At 45.5% G+C, this 14228-nt stretch overlaps 1 protein-coding gene across 4 annotated transcripts in view; it reads right to left on the reverse strand.

Annotated features, from left to right (window-relative positions):
• Window positions 1-9825: 9825 nt before the first annotated feature.
• Window positions 9826-14228, reverse strand: part of TTC39B (tetratricopeptide repeat domain 39B) — a 214380-nt gene continuing 209977 nt past the window's right edge. For all 4 annotated transcript variants that reach the window (XM_063914072.1, XM_063914071.1, XM_063914073.1 and 1 more), the window contains one exon: window positions 9826-10234. In XM_063914072.1, coding sequence (XP_063770142.1) covers window positions 10138-10234 — 97 coding nt within the window. In that variant the 3' untranslated portion in view covers window positions 9826-10137. The remainder of the gene's footprint in view (window positions 10235-14228) is intronic.

The following is a 14228-nucleotide window of genomic DNA, read 5'->3' on the forward strand; positions in this document are numbered from 1 at the left end:
ATCATAACATTTTTCTTTCCCCTCAAAGTATTTTGTTTGTACCCCCATTACAAATTTCTCTTTCTCCTCCTGTAAGATGGACTCGCCCCAAGAGACTGCAGTCCGTGTTTTCCTGTTGACCATGATGTTTCGGTGAGAGTACCAGTGAGGCCGAGAAAGGATCCAGAATGGGTTTCTGATGACTGAGACGGAGGTGTAAATTTCCAATAGCAACACAATCACCAAGCAAAGGCGAGTACCAGAAAACGATCTAGCAGCCATGTTATTTATAGACATTGTGAAGGATTGTTAGCTGAAGAGAACTGCATCTGTAGACACTGTGACAATATAGTTGAGGATGGGTGTATCAAGAAATGCCAATCCAGTTTTAATATCCATATGGACCGGCATCCATTGAGTGACTATCACTCCTTAGTGGGTAAAGTGTTAAATCAGACAGATTGTTGGGTATGCTCTCAAGTACCTCAAGGCCATAGCAAATCAGGACTAGTACCATTCCCTTTAACTGTAGGAGAGGTACTTGAGCTAAGCGGTGGGAGGCCAGTGGACAGGAGGTTTAATATCTCTAGTCTTCCTAGTTTGAAGCTCCACCAATATCATGTGGATAGATCCTTAGTATGCTTTAACATTTCCAATCCCCGAAAGCCGGGAAATTGGGAAGTGTCATGGAGTAATGAAACCATGACATTCTCACATAGAGCCGACAGATTACCCGTAGATACGGAACTTATACGCCAGATAGCCGACCATAGGAAATTCTTTCGGTATAGGTACACCTTAGGAAGTAGGATCATGCGAGTTGGAGAAGTATCACCAGGATACTGTGCACAGATCGTACAAACTGATACGTGTACTAAACAGATGGGAGAATTAGGGTTAGGAGAGTTCACATGGAAAATTTGTAACATGGTAATGTCATACTCCGTCCCATATGTTCTCCCCGATGATGCATATTTCATATGCGGGAGGAAGGCGTATAAGTGGCTTGCCCCAAACTCAGAAGGGTTATGTTATATTGGAAAAGTACTGCCTGAAGTAATGACTGTATCCCATAACAAAATGAAAGATATTCACCGCAGTGCCCAAGCTCCTTATACTCACACTCATTACGAGCACATCGTTAAACGGCACCTGATAGAAAGAACAGAGCATCCGGCCTCTGATTTGATCCATGAATCCACTGGGATTCAAGTCCTACTCGCGTTAGATGTCACTCGTACCGCTAGAGGAGTGTTAAATTATAGATATATATCTGCGCTTGCAAATTTATTAGACAATATCACTGAAATGTATGACGACACATTCAGGTATACTGGAAGAGAGTTACAAGCCTACAAAACAGAACTGGTTCAGCATAGGATGATTCTCAATTACCTCACAGCTGTGACAGGCGGGTATTGTGTCACCTTGGCTACTCAATATGGAATAAAGTGTTGCACGTATATTACAAACAGCACTGAGGACCCGGTCGAGGTCATAGACCAAAAGATGGATGACATTTTACAATTAAAATGGGAGTTCCGAAGGAAACACAATCTCACCCTTGCTGCTGTGGGTAATGAGCTGACCAGTTGGGTGTCATGGTTGAACCCACGAAATTGGTTCTCTGGTTTAGGAGAATGGGCCCAAGGTATTATCATGGATGTAGGGAAATTTCTTTTGTGTATTCTGGGAGTCGCCATATTGGTTGGCCTGATATTTAGATGCGTTCGGATTTTGGCGAAGCGTAAAAGTAATACCAGGGTGATGAGTCTAAGGAGCGAGGACACTGTACAAACAACAACTAATTTGATGTATGACCCAACGATAGAGACAATGTTGTGATGAAAATGTGATTCCACGGTCCGTTTCTTTCACCCGTTTCTCCTTTGTTTTCCTCCAAGGTACAAAGACATCCGCTTGGAAGAAGAATTTGACAACCTTTTACACAGACCATTGATGGACAATGCCATAGACCCCCATTTTCCCTAGTGACTTTAAAATTTTACGATAGCCCAACACTTCAAAGATTGTAAGTCTATGGACATTGAGAAAGCTTTTTGCTCAAGCAATTATAGCAAAAGCATCGGGAGACTACAGTCAACATGTACATCGAGACAAGACACAAGACAAGACCTCAATCAACAAACGTATATTAAACTCACATAGTTTATGACTGCATTTACCATAATTGCTTATCTTCATCTCTACAACCTTCAGGTAATGACACACATAGTCGATAGGGAATATAGGCACAGATATCAGCACTCACATATCCCCCCATTCATGTATCATCAACTAAAATGTGCTCCCCCATTTTCTTGCAACCAAAAGCCGAAAAGAGCTCGGTAAAGTTTGACAGCCCATCCACAGACCCGTAATACGGGATAAGAAGGAATTCAAATGTATACTTCGCAATACCTCGAAGCTTGATTTAAAACACGTACGGCACGATGATACATGACCCCTCAAACATGGACTCATACACACATGCTTCTACTATCTCACTAGGTCATACCTTTTTCCCACCTTCTTCTCTTCTCCCTTACCCAATCATAGAAATGTATTTATACATGACATATATTTTTCTCTTTTTGAACTGTTTTAGGAAGTGGCAGTTATTGATGACTGCCAAAGGGTGGACTGTCAAAGTCAGAAAAATATCATGCTACACGTTGCCATATATTCACCTCATGCGCGTGCCTGCTGCACGTGCACATTCTCTCCCGTGCGTGCGGATACTCGCAGCCGCGTGATGGCGCCTCGGCCATGCGCTCGAGCGCGTGGTATGTGTATTTACGTAGAGTTTGTGTGCGTCTAGCGGGCGACTCAATCGCTAGATAATAAATCCATATAGCAGGTTTTATAGGTAATGTTCCCCTTCGTGATAACTGTAAGTTTGTTTAATGTGACTTGTTCACGGACTTGGGAATCCCTCTTTACGTGGTACAAAGGGTCTGATTAAGGTAGAACAGTTGTGTCTGGTACCTAACCGAAGATTATTTTAATAGCAACAATCCGGTGTTGGTTAGGTAAAGATTAAACGCTCCTGCGTATAGTTATGGCCATTAGTAGTTTCTGGACATATCCTATATTTGCAGTTCATTATCCATGCGGCGGGAATCCGGAGATTCCCTCCCACCTGAGCTGTTTGAAATAGTCACAGCCCACCTGTTCAAACTAACCTATGACCTTTTGTTATGATGCGAGGAGACATTCCTGTGTCCAATGAACAATGAGATTATAGGTCCCTTTGTAGTATACTGTACTCAGTGTATATAAGATCAGCCAGCCTGGGCAGCTCCCCCACTCTCCACAAACGGTTTTCATATTGACTAACTCGGAGCTGGTACCAGGCTGCGCAGCGATCATTCCCAGTGTGTGTAAGTAATTCTCTGTAATCATCTCGCTCTTTGTTTGTATTGGCCACATTCTCTCTCTCTCTCTGTTTAGTATAAGATTGTAACGTTATTGTATATTTTTGTCTAGATATTCTGTTAGAATTATATGTTAGCTTGTAGTGTATGACTTGTAAACTGTTTTACCCCTTTTCGATATAACTAAAAGCTTGTTAGTAAAGGTGTTGGATCCTTAGCACGGTATCGTGTGTTCATTACATTGCAGAGGGTAATAGGAGCGTCTCGATCGCTCAAACAGCTTTAGTATTAACAAGGTTAAGCAGCGTTATATCGCTGCAGTATTTCAGTACAAGGTTTACAGCATAAGAGTATCCTTTCTGTGTGTTACATTCAAGGTTTACTGATTGTCATCTTGTGAGCGTCTGCGCCGCTCGTGATCTCCTCGTGGTCTCGAGCGTCCGCTACGCTGGTAGCGTAGCATTACGGTAGTCGCTCGCCTATAGCGTGCTCGACACCAAGCGTAAGCTGTGAGCGAGCGTGCCGCATGTGCATCTCGATCACGGCCGCGCGTATGCTACGCTAAGCGCGTACCCTTACGGTACCCCATACGCCAATTGCGTACTGAGTCTCTTACCCATATAGTGAAGGTTATAAGATAATCATAATCAGCATTATCAACTTTGACTCAGTGAAAGTGTCAGTAGCTACTGGCACCACAATAGGTTGGTTTATGTGGAAAGATGAAACCACCTTTGGAAGAAAATGTTGGCGAGTTCTCAACTCCGCCCTATCTTCATGTAAGATCAGGTAAGGGCTCTTATGAGACAAGGCCCCCAACACAGACACCCGCCTTGCGGATGCCAAGGCCAAAAGCATCACCACTTTCCAAGTGAGAAACTTCAATTCCATCTCCTGCAGAGGTTCAAACCAATCTGATTCAAAGAACTGCAGCACCACATTAAGATCCCACGGTGCCACTGGAGGCACAAATGGAGGCTGGATGTGCAGAACCCCTTTCACGAACGTCTGAACTTCTGGAAAGAAGGACAACTGTTTTTGAAAGAAAACTGATAAGGCCGAAATCTGGACTTTGATTGACCCCAATCTAAGGCCCGCATCCACACCAGCCTGCAGAAAATGGAGAAAACGTCCCAATTCAAACTCTTCCATTGGAGCCTTCTTGAAATCACATCAAGACACATATTTTCTCCAAATACGGTGGTAATGTTTAGACGTTACTCCTTTCCTGGCCTGAATAAGAGTGGGGATGACTTCTTTGGGAATACCCTTTTGGGCTAGGATCCGGCGCTCAACAGCCATGCCGTCAAACGTAGTCGCGGTAAGTCTTGATACACACACGGCCCATGCTGTAGTAGGTCCTCTCGAGGAGGAAGAGGCCGAGGATCTTCTATGAGCAACTCCTGAAGATCTGGATACCAAGCCCTCCTTGGCCAGTCTGAGGCATTGAAGATTGCTCGAACTCTTGTTCTTATTATTTTGAGAACTTTTGGAATCCGTGGAAGTGGAGGGAACACATATACCGACCGAAACACCCACTGGGTCCCCAATGCATCCACTGCTATTGCTTGAGGGTATCTCGACCTGGAACAATATCTCTGCAGCTTCTTGTTTAGACGAGATGCCATCATGTCTACTTGAGAACTCCCCAAAGACTTGTCACCTCTGTGAAGACTTCTTGGTGGAGGCCCCACTCTCCTGGATGGAGATCGTGTCTGCTGAGGAAGTCTGCTTCCCAGTTGTCCACTCCCGAAATGAAAATTGCTGACAGAGCTCTTACATGTCTTTCTGCCCAGAGGAGAATCCTAGTCACCTCTGCCATTGCCGCTCTGCTTTTCGTTCCGCCATGCCTGTTTATGTATGCGACTGCCGTTACATTGTCCGACTGGATCTGCACGGGATGATCTTGAAGAAGATGTACCGCTTGTAGAAGGCCGTTGTAAATGGCTCTCAATTCCAGAACGTTTATGTGAAGGCAGGCTTCCTGACTTGACCATTTTCCTTGGAGCTTTCCCCCTGTGTGACAGCTCCCCAGCCTCAGAGACTTGCATCCATGGTTACCAGGACCCAGTCCTGAGTCCTGTATCCCGAACCTGCGTCCCTCTAGTAGGTGAGAACTGTGTAGCCACCACAGGAGCGAAATCCTGGCTTTGGAGGACAGGATTATCTTCCGGTGCATGTGTAGGTGGGATCCAGACCACTTGTCCAACAGGTCCCACTGGAATACTCTGGCATGAAATTGGCCAAACTGTATGGCCTCGTAGGCCACTACCATTTTCCCCAACAACCGAATGCATTGATGGATCGACACTCTTGTTGGTTTCAATATTGGTTTGACCATTTTCTGGATTTCCAGAGCCTTTTCCACTGGAAGAAATACTCTCTGTACTTCTGTGTCCAGAATCATCCCTAAAAAGGACAATCTTGTCGTTGGTTCCAACTGTGACTTTGGAAAATTTATGATCCAACCGTGTTGTTGGAGTATTGACAGGGAGAGTGCGATGTTCCGCACCAACTGTTCCTTGGATCTCGCTTTTATCAGGAAATCGTCCAGATAAGGAATTATATTGACTCCTTTTTGACGAAGGAGGACCATCATCTCCGCCATCACCTTGGTGAATACCCTCGGTGCCGTGGAGAGTCCGAACGGCAACATCTGGAACTGGTAATGGCAATCCTGTACTGCGAATCTCAGATAAGCTTGGTGAGGAGGATAAATGGGAACATGCAAGTAACCATCCTTTATGTCTACTGACACCATGAAGTCCCCCTCCTCCAGACTGGAAATCACTGCCCTCAGGGATTCCATCTTGAACTTGAACCTTTTCGGGTAGAGATTCAGATTTTTCAGGTTTAAAATCGGTCTGACCCCAGCCGTCCGGCTTCGGAACTACGAAGAGGCTTGAATAAAAACCTTCTCCTCTTTGTGACAAAGGTACCAGGATAATGACCTGATCCTGACATAGTATTTGAATTGCCGTTGTTACTGCCTCTCTTTCTGGAAGAAGGTCGATTTGAAAAATCGGCATGGGGGGACGTCTTGAAACTCCAGCCTGTACCCCTGGGACACTATTTGTAAGACCCATGGGTCCAGGTCAGATTGAATCCAATTTTGACTGAAGAGTTTCAGACGTGCTCCCACCCGAGCAGACTCCCGCAAGGGAGCCCCAGCATCATGCTGTAGATTTGGCAGAAGTAGGGGTTGACTTCTGCTCCTGGGATCCTGGAGACGCTGCGGATTTCTTTCCTTTTCCCCTTTCTCTACCTGCAAAGAAGGGGGAACCTTTGGCCTTTTTGTATTTGTTGGGCCGAAAGGACTGCATGTGGGAGTGATGTGTCTTTTTCGCCGGTGCAGGACCATAAGGCAAGAATGTCGACTTACCTGCGGTAGCCGCCGACGCTAACGCATCCAGCCCATCACCAAATAAGGCCTCACCTTTATACGGGAGAGCCTCCATATTTCTTTTGGAATCTGCATCAGCATTCCACTGGCGAATCTACAACGCCCTCCGAGCCGATACTGCCATGGTAGCGGCTGTTGAACCCAAGAGTCCAATATCCTTCATAGCTTTCAGCATGTATGCTGCAGCATCTTTGATATTACCTAACGTTAGGAGTATCTCATCTCTATCAATCGTGTCAATTTCTGCTGACAAGTTATCAGACCATTTTTCAATAGCATGACTCACCCATGTGCAAGCAATGGTGGGTCTGAGCAGCGTACCATTGGCCACATAAATAGATTTTAACGTGGTCTCCATTTTGCGGTCTGCCGGCTCCTTTAGTGAAGCAGTCCCAGGTGCAGGGAGAATCACCTTTTTTGTCAACCTTGACAGTGCACTGTCTAACACCGGGGGTGACTCCCATCTTTTCCTGTCCCCTAAAGGAAAAGGATAAGCAATTTGAATACTTTTGGGAATACGAAATTTCTTTTCAGGATTCACCCACACTCCCTCAAAAAGAGTATTGTGCTCGTGGGAAGGAGGGAAAGTTACCGTACATTTCTTTTCCTTATAGAAATAAGCCTTCTCCTGAGGTACAATAGGGGCTTCCGTAACTTCTAAAACCTCCTTTATAGCAACAATCATATATTGTATGTTTTTTGCCAATTTAGGATCTACCTCCCTGGAATCACTATCGTCGACACAAGAATCAGAGTCCGTGTCAGTATCAGTATGTACAATGTTTGCAAACAGTCTTTTATGTGACCCAGAGGGGTCACCTGCGGATGAGACAGCAGAACCCTGAAAAATCACATCTTCAACTGATTTTCTCCAGCTTTCTACATGAGACTCAGACTGATCTAATCTCCTACTGATATGATTCACACGATCACGTATTTCTTTCACCCATGCAGGCTCGCGGTGTGCCGGCAGCGCCACCACATTACAACTCTGTGTCCCTAAAATGGCTCCCTCAGGGGAAGAACTCCCTGCCTCAGACATGTCACACACGTGCACAAACACACCACAGACACTCCGGGACTTATAGGGGACAGACCCACAGTAAAATCTGTCAGAAGGACACAGATAGGAGCAGCCAGTTCACAAACCTAGCGCCAGTAACACAATGCCTGTGAAACATAAATGTCCACTGACATACAGCGCTTTTTTATATGTAAATACACAATGTAAAGCACCAATTTCACTGTGCCCCCCCCGTTTTGCACCCTGATACTTGTATTCAGTAGTGGAGGAGGACCAGCGTGGTCTCTGCAGCCTGAGGAGAAAAAATGGCGCTGAGCAGTGTGCTGGCTGACTGAGGAGGAAGCTCCGCCCCTGCATTGGCACGTTTCTCCTCAGCGATTTCTACAATATTATTTATACTGGCGGGGGTAGGGCTGTGCCATGGTATCTTATGCCCCCTTTCTGCCAGTTTAAATCAGGTTTCATGCTGCCCAGGGCAACACCCCCCCCACCCCCCCCTGCACCCTGCAGTGCCTGTGTATGAGTGGGCAACATGGCGCGCTGCGCTCCCGCCAGCCACTCGGTACCTTTAGCCTTCACCTTGATTGAAGATCTATCTTCTAACACTCACCTGTCTTCTGACTTCTGGCTCTGCAAGGGGGGGTGACGACGTGCTGTGGGAGTGAGCATCTAGGCACGGCTAGCGTTCAGTACCCTTCAGGAGCTAATGGTGTCCTGTCAGCCAGAAGCAGAGCCATGAAACTCTTTAGGAAGTTGGTTCCTACTTCGGCCCCCTCAGTCCCACGAAGCAGGGACACTGTTGCCAGCAGTTCTCCCTGAAAATAAAAAACCTAACATAAGTCTTTTCAGAGAAACTCAGTAGAGCTCCTCTGGAGTGCATCCAGTCTGCCTGGGCACATTTCTAAAACTGAGGTCTGGAGGAGGGGCATAGAGGGAGGAGCCAGTTCACACTCTTTGAAAAGTCTTAAAGTGCCCATGGCTCCTGCGGAACAGTCTATACCCCATGGTACTGAAGTGGACCCCAGCATCCTCTAGGACGTATGAGAAAAGACAAGCAAAAGCACACTATTGTGTCATGGATAAGAATAGAAAGATAATAAAGCAAGAAAAAGAAAGGAGCTGTATAGTAGCAAAGACTTGACGGGGGGAGTGTAAGGTGACAGCCATTTTCTGTCTGTAGCAAACCTGACCCACAAAGAACCTGCCACGGCTATTCCAATTAGATCTTGTGAGAAGCTGGCACTCCTCTGCTTAACAGAGTTTATGATGAGTTTCTCTTTCCAAATTAAGACTTAAAAATAACCTGTTAGTTTATTTAAGTAGTAGCTCTCCTGGTTCACCTCCTAGTTGTGTAACCACTCCTCCTCTGTCTTTACACACACCTCTCATTCACTTCCCCTTTCCATCAGGATCATTCTTCCGTGAACTCATCAGCAGCTTTGGCTTTATTTACCACCTTTATGTCGAGGATATCAAAATTGACAGCTCTTCCTCTGATCCCTCCCCTCTGGTCCTCTCCAATTTCATCTCTTGTTGGTCAGATGTAGCCTCCTGGATGTCACAATGATTCCTGAAACTCAATATTTTTAAAACTGGTCATGGTCTTTTCACCCCATTTCCCTCTAACCCACTCCCTCAGTTTAGAATATCTCCCTCTCCATCTGTTCATATAATTCCATTATCTGGGTGTCATTATTAAGGGGGTGCGGACGGATGGACTAATCAAATCTTGGAGAGAGCTAAAGTACCATTCAGCTTCCTACTGTTATTTTACAGGCTGTGTTAGAAAAATTACAGAAGCTAATTTGTTGGTACTTTATCTCTAGCCACACTTAAATCTCCCCTTAAGTCTGCTCTTTCCTCCCCCAGCCACTACCAGTCCCTCTCTTAATCCTTCCGCCTCCACCTCTAATATTTCCAAGGTCCATCTTTTTTTTTTTTTTACCAAAGAGTTTTGCATATAAAATAAAATTCTAATATGCTATTAATTTAGCAGGTCTTCTAAAAATTCAAAATATTTAAAAAACAGACAGAAGCATATGGTTTGGAATAGAGTTTACTGTGCCAAAAATGGTCTTTAAAATATTTTCATTCAAGTCAAAATGGACATATTATTTCTGTCATGGAACAAAATAGAAGTTTTTCCTGATTTTCTTTTTCTTTAAAGTATAGAATGTAGAATTTTTATATATATATTTTATAGTACAATTACCATAGAAAATAATAGCTACATTGGACAAATCACACAGGATAACAGTCAGTTAATTTATAATTAAACTAGTTTAATCTCCTCCTCTTCAGTTATGAAGTTCCAGCAACGCCATGTACAAAAGTAGTCCAGTGTCACTTGGTCACTAAGGGGTTGATGGTGGTGTGCCTTTAAGGCTGCTGAGTGCTGCGTGAATTCGGAAGTGCAACCTAGATTCCATGGAGTAGTCTTTATAATTGTTTCTGTATGATCAAACAAAATAATAATGAATTAGTATGATGCCCTTCTGTCACCGACTCTCACTAAAAACATGCACTTACTGCAATACCCAAAGCAGACCAAACATTATTATCTCACACCTACAGTGCCTTGCTAAAGTATTCACCCCCCTTAGCTTTTTACCTATTTTGTTACATTACAACCTGTAATTCAATTTTTTTTTTATCTGAATTTTATGTGATGGATATGCACAAAATAGTCTAAGTTGGTGAAGTGAAATGAGAAAAATTGATATAAAAAAGAATTTTAATAAATCAAAATTTGTAAATTGGCATGTGCATATGTATTTCACCCCCTTTGCTATGAAGCTCCACAAAAGTTCTGGTGCAACCAATTACCTTCAGAAGTCACATAATTAGTGAAATGAAGTTCACCTGTGTGCAATCTAAGGGGTATATGCAATTGCGGTCGAATTCCCGAAATTGTCGAATTTCTGGACTTTTTCGACCAAAAAAAAAAAAATCGCCAATGCAATTCAGTACTTTCCGTCCAAAAAACGGACTTTCAAATTCGACTTTTTGAAATTCGACTTTTGTCAAATTCGACTTTTCTGCAATGATACAAGTGCTGCAAATCGACCAAAGTATATTCAATTGAAGTTTGGAAATTCGACAACAGTGCTTTTAGACAGTAAATTCGACTTTTTCAATCCACCACACTTTGGTGGGTGAAACTAATAAAAAAAATTTAAAACATGTTTTTTTTGTGTTTTTTTTAATTGATAATAGCATATCTATTTATATTAGAAGGGATTAGGTACTTGGTTTGTCTTTTTTGGAGGCACAAGTATTATTTATATATTTTTTAAAATAATATTTTTTATTTTTTTTAAATGGAATGTTAAAATCCCGGAAAAAAATAGCGTGGGGTCCCCCCTCCAAAGCATAACCAGCCTCGGGCTCATCGAGCTGGTCCTGGTTCTAAAAATGCGGGGGGAAAATTGACATGGGATCCCCCGTATTTTTAAAACCAGCACCGGGCTCTGCGCCTGATGCTGGTGCAAAAAATACGGGGGACAAAAAGAGTAGGGGTCCCCCGTATTTTATACACCAGCATCGGGCTCCACTAGCTGAACAGATAATGCCACAGCCGGGGGTCACTTTTATACAGTGCCTTGCGGCCGTGGCATTAAATATCCAACTAGTCACCACTGGCCGGGGTACCCTGGGGGAGTGGGGACCCCTTCAATCAAGGGGTCCCCCCCCCCCAGCCACCCAAGGGCCAGGGGTGAAGCCCGAGGCTGTCCCCCCCCATCCAAGGGCTGCGGATGGGAGGCTGATAGCCTTGAGTAAAATGACAGAATATTGTTTTTCCAATAGTACTACAAGTCCCAGCAAGCCTCCCCCGCAAGCTGGTACTTGGAGAACCACAAGTACCAGCATGCGGGAGAAAAACGGGCCCGCTGGTACCTGTAGTACTACTGGAAAAAAAATACCCAAATAAAAACAGGAGACACACACCGTGACAAGTACAACTTTATTACACACTGCCGACACACACATACTTACCTATGTTGACACGCCGACTGCCACAGTCTCCGACGATCCGAGGGTACCTGTGAAAAAAATTATACTCACCTGCCAGTGTCCAGAGATAAATCCACGTCCAGAGATAAAATCCTCGTACTTGGCAAAATAAAAACACGCACACCCGTACCAGCGGACTGAAAGGGGTCCCATGTTGACACATGGGACCCCTTTCCACGAATGCAGAGAGACCCCCCCGTGACTGCTGTCACTGAAAGGTCTCTTAAGCCAATCAGCGAGCGCAACGTCCTTGCACTCTGCTGATTGGCTGCGCTTCTGAGCTGTCAGACAGCGCCTCGCAAAGCCTCTCCATTATATTCAATGGTGGGAACTTTGCGGCTAGTGGTGGGGTCACCCGCGGTCAGCGGCTGACCGCGGGTAACCCCACCGCTGACGGCAAAGTTCCCACCATTGAAAGTAATGGAGAGGCTTTGCGATGCGCTGTCTGACGTCAGACGCGAGACAGCCAATCAGGTGAGCGCCACGAAGTAGCGCTTCCTGATTGGCTGAAGGGACCTCAGTGACAGGAGTCACGTGGGGTCCCGGCATTCGTGGAAAGGGGTCCCATGTGTCAACAAGGGACCCCTTTCAGTCCGTTGGTACGGGTGTGCGTGTTTTTATTTTGCCAAGTACGAGGATTTGATCTCTGGACGTGGATTTATCTCTGGACACTGGCAGGTGAGTATAATTTTTTTCACAGGTACCCTCGGATCGTCGGAGACTGTGGCAGTCGGCGTGTCAACATAGGTAAGTATGTGTGTGTCGGCAGTGTGTAATAAAGTTGTACTTGTCACGGTGTGTGTCTCCTGTTTTTATTTGGGTATTTTTTTTCCAGTAGTACTACAGGTACCAGCGGGCCCGTTTTTCGCCCGCATGCTGGTACTTGTGGTTCTCCAAGTACCAGCTTGCGGGGGAGGCTTGCTGGGACTTGTAGTACTATTGGAAAAAACAATATTCTGTCATTTTACTCAAGGCTATCAGCCTCCCATCCGCAGCCAATGGATGGGGGGGGACAGCCTCGGGCTTCACCCCTGGCCCTTGGGTGGCTGGGGGGGGGGGGACCCCTTGATTGAAGGGGTCCCAGTGTCACATGACTAGTTGGATATTTAATGCCACGGCCGCAGGGCACTGTATAAAAGTGACCCCCGGCTGTGGCATTATCTGTCCAGCTAGTGGAGCCCGATGCTGGTGTAAAAAATACGGGGGACCCCTACTCTTTTTGTCCCCCGTATTTTTTGCACCAGCATCAGGCGCAGAGCCCGGTGCTGGTTTTAAAAAATAAGAATTTACTTACCGATAATTCTATTTCTCGGAGTCCGTAGTGGATGCTGGGGTTCCTGAAAGGACCATGGGGAATAGCGGCTCCGCAGGAGACAGGGCACAAAAAGTAAAGCTTTAGGATCAGGTGGTGTGCACTGGCTCCTCCCCCTATGACCCTCCTCCAAGCCTCAGTTAGGATACTGTGCCCGGACGAGCGTACACAATAAGGAAGGATTTATGAATCCCGGGTAAGACTCATACCAGCCACACCAATCACACTGTACAACCTGTGATCTGAACCCAGTTAACAGTATGATAACAGCGGAGCCTCTGAAAGATGGCTCACAACAATAATAACCCGATTTTTGTAACTATGTACAAGTATTGCAGATAATCCGCACTTGGGATGGGCGCCCAGCATCCACTACGGACTCCGAGAAATAGAATTATCGGTAAGTAAATTCTTATTTTCTCTATCGTCCTAGTGGATGCTGGGGTTCCTGAAAGGACCATGGGGATTATACCAAAGCTCCCAAACGGGCGGGAGAGTGCGGATGACTCTGCAGCACCGAATGAGAGAACTCCAGGTCCTCCTTAGCCAGGTTATCAAATTTGTAGGATTTTACAAACGTGTTTGCCCCTGACTAAATAGCCGCTCGGCAAAGTTGTAAAGCCGAGACCCCTCGGGCAGCCGCCCAAGATGAGCCCACCTTCCTTGTGGAATGGGCATTTACATATTTTGGCTGTGGCAGGCCTGCCACAGAATGTGCAAGCTGAATTGTATTACACATCCAACTAGCAAAAGTCTGCTTAGAAGCAAGAGCACCCAGTTTGTTGGGTGCATACAGGATAACAGCAAGTCAGTTTTCCTGACTCCAGCCGTCCTGGAACCTATATTTTCAGGGCCCTGACCACATCTAGCAACTTGGAGTCCTCCAAGTCCCTAGTAGGCGCAAGACACCACAATAAGCTGGTTCAGGTGAAACACTGACACCACCTTAGGGAGAGAACTGGGGACGAGTCCGCAGCTCTGCCCTGTCCGAATGGACAAACAGATATGGGCTTTTTTGAGAAAAAAACCACCAATTTGACACTCGCCTGGTCCAGGCCAGGTCCAAGAGCATGTTCACTTTTCATGTGAGATGCTTCAAATCCACAGATTTGACTGGTT

This window comes from Pseudophryne corroboree, chromosome 1 (assembly GCF_028390025.1).
Source record: "Pseudophryne corroboree isolate aPseCor3 chromosome 1, aPseCor3.hap2, whole genome shotgun sequence".
NCBI lineage: Eukaryota > Metazoa > Chordata > Amphibia > Anura > Myobatrachidae > Pseudophryne > Pseudophryne corroboree.